Source organism: Borostomias antarcticus, assembly GCF_949987555.1.
Source record: "Borostomias antarcticus genome assembly, chromosome: 8".
Taxonomy (NCBI): Eukaryota; Metazoa; Chordata; class Actinopteri; order Stomiiformes; family Stomiidae; genus Borostomias; species Borostomias antarcticus.
This window is the reverse complement of record NC_140241.1, coordinates 20,225,255-20,231,254: the sequence shown is the minus strand read 5'-3', so window position 1 is coordinate 20,231,254 and position 6,000 is coordinate 20,225,255. Positions and strand designations below refer to the sequence as shown.

At 48.9% G+C, this 6,000-nt stretch overlaps 1 protein-coding gene across 1 annotated transcript in view; it reads left to right on the top strand.

The window, feature by feature from the left end:
- Positions 1-337: 337 nt before the first annotated feature.
- Positions 338-6,000, top strand: part of abl1 (c-abl oncogene 1, non-receptor tyrosine kinase) — a 45,162-nt gene continuing 39,499 nt past the window's right edge. The window contains 1 exon segment of the mRNA XM_084442236.1: positions 338-1,313. Within this exon segment, the coding sequence (XP_084298362.1) occupies positions 1,181-1,313 (133 nt within the window). The 5' untranslated portion in view covers positions 338-1,180.

Here is a 6,000-nt window from a genome sequence, read left to right as displayed (position 1 = left end):
TGGGCATTTCAAGTGTCTCGCAGTGCATACCAGCAGATAACGTTAGCTGATTTCCCTACTAGCAAGCTAAAGAGGCTAGCTCCATCGTTAGCATTCCAGCAAACTTTGCACGACCTCTCTTGCTTCCCAATTGCTAGCTGCTGAGAGTATGATTTAACTTCAGGGCGTGTTGAAACTATTGCGGCTTAAGTTAGCTTACTAACGTTAGATGTTCACTTGCCAATGGTAGCTAGCTTTGCATACAAGCTAAGATTCTCAGGATAGTTTAGTTAAGTGATTCAGAAACACATCTTAACCATGGATACGTAGGATTAAAAGGCTTGGATTATTCAGAACGTCCTCGCCTTACTTTTCATAGCTCGGGTTTAAGGTATTTCGGGTAGTATTGTGAGTTGTAAGATGAAACAGGATGGATGTGAAGATGTAGGCGTAGGCCCAGCTGCGTCTGTAGAGGTGTGACAGCGTTATGTCGAAAGACACAGGCTGTCAAAGACTCATTGCCTGGGCCTGAAAACCAAGTTGAAAGGCACATAATGAAAGTAACCTAAAAAGATATTTTGCTACTTTGAAGTTGGATAGTCAAACGCTCAAGTGTCGTTTATATCTGGCTATGCAGGTGGTAGCAGAAGTGTCTATGGAGATGTTTTGGGACCACCTGGAGTGTAACGTAGGCCTATAGCTGACTGCTTCAGTTGTTTGACCTCATGTTACCTGTAAGATGACCATGTCCAAGCAACACAGTGCTGGCGTATATCATACGTGGTACCCAAAGGTGTATGTATCTTGCCAAAGCCATTCAGCCAACTTGAAAACAACACAGTCCTAAGCCGATGGTTGTCATGAATGTTTCTGCGTTGGGTCGTTTTCCAATGTGACCACACCTCCCTTTTGAATCCCAACGCTAACCAGTGCCATTAATGCGTGATATAGAGAGGTATACCAGAGAGAGGACCCCCCAGGCCTGTTCACCATCACACGGACGGTCTCCATCTAAAGACTTCAGCTTGTTATTGGCTGTGGGATGCCGGAGTGAGCATCGCCCCTACCAAGTCTTGGCCACCCCAGAACGGCAGCTGGCTGAGAGGAAGGGGCCCCCCCGTTCTCCGGCCTCTGCCCACCCCCCGGACGGCGGTCGAGCCCGGCTTGGAGACACCGGGCCGCGGCCTGGCCCCCTGCCCTTATGGGGCAGCAGCCGGGGAAGTTCGTCGGCGACCAGAGGAGACCCAGTCTGCCAGCGCTGCCCTTCATCAAGGGCGTGAAGAGGGAGTCGTCGCGGCATGGCGCCCACCACTGCAACGTCTTCGCTGTGCACGGTAAGAGCAGATCAACTCTTCGCAAGTCCACCTGTCGCAGGTGTCCACGCCACGCTTGTCTCTGCATAGTGCTTACCTTTGCCCAGCTCTATACACGTTGGTTTATGGCTTTGTGTGTTCGGGGTGTTGGATGTCTGTGGCTACATCGTGTGGCCACATTAGGTGATGATCTCTGTATCGTAAATCCCAAACGTGTTGAGTCATTTCCCTCTGCTGCGCTTAGCCACTGAGTAAGTACTCATTCAGTCATCATCAGCGCGGGCGCTTGGACTGCCTCTGGATAAACACAGAGCTTAGTCGAGGCGTTGAAGATGTTGCACATCTGAGAAGGGGGGTGTAGAGGCCTATGGAATCAGAATCAGATGGGGCCCTGGCCTACATCAAACATGTAATATTCGATCGACGGGGGTACTGTGTAAAAAAAATCCCAAATCTGTGACTTTTGGCTCAGTGTGGCTGTCAGATGTCATTCGAACGAAGGTCTGGGAGGATTTTATACAGAATGTCTCTTTAATACAGTGATCATCATCTTGGTATACATGCATCCCAGTGACTACTCTTGCGCAACAGAGAGAGAGAGAGAGAGAGAGGGGGGGGTGAAATAGGCCTGGCCAAAAAAACAGAAGACTAGGTACTGCCAGTAAACAGAGGGGATCTGGTGAGGGGTCAGTGGTAGGATTGTTATTGTTGTGTCCCCCCCCCCCCCCTCCCCCTGCGATGAGTCGGGCGGGCTACGAGCCGGGGGTCTGAGTCACGCAGCGCGTGGAGGAGGAGGAGGGCCGTGTCGGCAGCGCTCGCTCACGTCCATGTTGTTGTTCGTGAGGAGCGCGCGCCAGCTTAGCTCGTACCCTCGCCGGCTCTCACGCTAGCCCGCGCGCAGAGACTAGCGCGCCAGGCAGGTTCAGGCCTCTGCACGCAGCCAGAGAGAGAGAGGGAGGGAGAGAGAGAGAGGGAGGGAGAGAGAGAGAGAGGGAGGGAGAGGGAGAGAGAGAGAGAGGCAGGGAGAGAGGCTGGCGGTGGAGGGCAAGCAAAAACCTGTCTGCCTCCCCCTAGTCTGCACCTCTGTGTACTGTGCAGTGTGCATGTGCCCTCGCTGCTGGCCTGCGTTCCGGTACCGCAAGGGTAGATTCTGAAGAGTGCGTTTCCCAATCCCTGACTCATGGGCCTAGCTCCGGGCTGAAGTAATCAATGACTTGGAAGATTTGTTTACTAACTCCATGGTTTTAGCCTGAGGTTGTGCATAAGGTTGTGGCTTTTGCCGACATTCACATTTTACATTTTAGTCATTTAGCAGATGCTTTTATCCAAAACGACTTACAATTAATTAGGAGCTAGTGTTGGTGCTTAAGTGCCTTGCCCAAGGGCACAACGGTAGGTTGATTGATGGGAAATCACTTGTCAAGTTCCCTGGCCCGATTTCAGATGCTCTAACCCCCACCGGGCAACCTACCACCCGTTAGAGTAGACATGTACAACAGCTGGGGGTATTTTTAGGAAAGATTTGGCAGCATAAAACTGCAATAAGGAGAGATTGCTTTCGGTGGGTTAGTTAATCGGCCATCCTCACTTGGCCGAAAATATTCACCAGTTTGTTGAAACGTCATTAAATGCGATTTGTCCTTTAACCCGTGATCATCGCAGTGTGTTCCACATCGGCTGGTGTGTTTCCTGTCCTGGGCAGTGTCATTATGGGGCCTTATGACCACCGAGTCGCTTGTTTTATTAGCGCGCTACAGGAAGCGGAAGTGCTGTGTAAATGTATCTAGACGGAGAGATGCTCTGTTTTCCTTCCTCTGGTTTTCCTGGGGAACATGGCCGCAGCAGGAAGGGGGCAAGTGGGGAGAGAGGTCTGGGGTTGGAGGTTGCCGGGCAGAGAGAAAGAGGAAGTCATTCCGGTTCCTCCTTTTAAAGGAGTCGACGCTCCGGGCTTTTCTGCTGATGTTGGCCCCTGGTGCCGATGCTACTTGTTGGTAGTGTTCAATGATGCACTGCATGCTTGGCTTTAAACTGCAGCCACCTGGGGGGGGGGGGGGGGGGGACATTTCCTGTTTCCTGGTCTTCAAGGTGAGGGCTGCCTGATGCAACATGGCCGCTCTACAGGGGGGATACAGGTTAGAGGTTGGAGAGGGGAGCACACGATGCAGTCTCAAGTCAGATTTAAGGAGTTATCCTAGTTACACATGTGAATGATGTCTCTGGAACACAAACATTTCCTCCTCCCTGTTTCCCATCTGTAAAGGGGGGGACTTGGTCCGTGAGGACTTGATTCTGATTCTGTGAGGGCTTGACTGCTTGGTCTGTGAGGACTTGATTCTGTGAGGATTTGACTCTGATTTTGTGAGGACTTGATTCTCATTCTGTGAGGACTTGATTGTGATTGTGACTTGATTCTGATTCTGTGAGGACTTGACTGCTTGGTCCGTGAGGACTTGATTCTGATTCCGTGAGGACTTGATTCTGTGAGGACTTGACTCTGATTCTGTGAGGACTTGACTCTGATTCTGTGAGGACTTGACTCTGATTCTGTGAGGACTTGACTCTGATTCTGTGAGGACTTGAAGCACATTCATTGCGAGTTGAATTGCAAAGACAGGATCGCTAATCACCAAAAGAAAAATACTGCATACATACTCATAGAATAACTATATGTGCTTCAGAAGTGAAAATTCATGGTGGCTGGAGTGCACCTGGTTGTGGACCCACTAGACACAGAGCCAGTGAACTCAGAGAAAATCATATTTACAGTCGGCCATTATTTTGATAAACTAACCATGTATTGTGAATTTACATGATTACCATCTCGCCTAAAAAATATAGTAACTTAATAAACTGTAATTTTCAGTCATAGAGCCAAAATTAAAAGGCTTACTTTGTAACGCTGAGACGGTGAAACAAACGCATTCATTTTGATCTGTTATGATGCTCTAGTCGTGCATTGTCGAGAAGTAATGCACACCCCTCCAGCCAATCAGAATCGAGTATTCCTCCAGGCCATGATTAACAAGTTATATCTTTTTGAAGTTGCCTTTTCACACAGGTGTAAGTATAACATAGGTCAAGTGGTGTCCTGGGATGAAAAGCAGTGGAGATTCATGGTCATGGGTAGTCATTTCTGTGGGTCACCACCAGTAGCTCCCATAGTGTATTATCCCATTTTTGATGTTCCACGCACTTCACCCTGTCTCCATATGGCCTATATGACTTCACCCTGTCTCCACACGACCTATAGGACTGGTCCCGGCCTCCACGCGGCCTATATGATTGGTTACTCCGACCCCCTCCAAAGTAGGCATTTTGTGACATCATCCCCACTTCCTGGTGTCCAATGCCAAGGATCAGTGCTCACACAGCAGCAGCTGCATATGGTCTCAACCACTGTTCTCTCTCTCTCTCTCTCTCTCTCTCTTTTTCACATGATTTCTCTCTCTTTTTCACATGCTCTCTCACTTTCTCTGTCTCTCTCTTTCACTTTCTCTGTCTCTCTCTCTCCCTCCCCGTCTCTCTTCGTCAGTCTCTCTCTCTCTCTTTTGGCTGGAACTTGTGGAATCTGTGCAGTCTAGACACCAAAGCTCCCCTGTGATCCCTGTGGGTCCTCAAGACATTGGGGGAGCTGTGGAGGTTGGCGGGGGGTGGGTTGGGGGCTATTTTGGGGTAGGGGGGGGTAGTAAGGCGCCTACTGGTAAGACTCGTAGGCGTGCCGCTCGCCCCAGCCAGCTGTTAGGCCCCTGGTGGCTGGTCTCGGGTCTGGTCAAGTCTCCACCATGTGGCTCTGGAGACCTCACACTCTGTGTGGGTGTGGGTGTGTGTGTGGGTGCGGGTGTGTGCTAGGGCTGAACGATTAATTGGTTTCAAATCGAAATCGCGATTTGAAACGAGGCAATTAGCAAATCACAAAGGCTGCGATTTAAGTGGAGAACGCGCCATCTCCGACCTACGACCTCCGTGTTCGAGCTACGAAGCCGGAGATCGGCCTCGCACAGATGTCGCTGTGCACATCACGGCCTTGAAAAGAGACGCTGCCGAATGTGATGTCCAAAACTACACAGTCTCCTCTAGCTGGCTAGCTTGCTTGACATACAAGTACACTTGGATGCTTGCTACAAGCTAAATGTTATAGAGAATAATCAGTCAATTCAATTCGGAACATGAAATGGTGACTTAACCACAGCAGATGAGAGTATAAATGTAGAACCTGTTCGAATATTGTTGTTGTTGTTCAAATGTTTTTGTTACTCGAGCAAGCTACAAATGAATTGCCCCACGTGAGATCAATAAAGTTGTCTGAATCTGAATCCGAATCTGATGTAGCTTGATCTCGTGTTGAATAACTTTAATAAAGTTAAGAATGTCCAACTTCCTTTGTGGTTGTGCACTTTTCTCTGACAGATTTCTTCTTGGCACTCTGCAAGTGCTTTTTCATACATCCCAAATATATCCAAAGCTACCGCTGCTAATCACTCATTGACAAAATGTCTGAAGCTGTAGTTTGGATATTTTTGTGGTTTAATATTAGGTTGCTCTTCTGCAGTGTGAATTATGAAACTCATGTCCGGTAGCTTTCTGCCAAGGAATTTCAAAATAAAGGTCACACAAAACAATAGGGCTGTCCCCGACTCTGAATTTTGTGAGTCGATTCAGATTTGTCTATTCAAAACAGAGATTCGACGACTTGTTCCTCCTTTTTTCC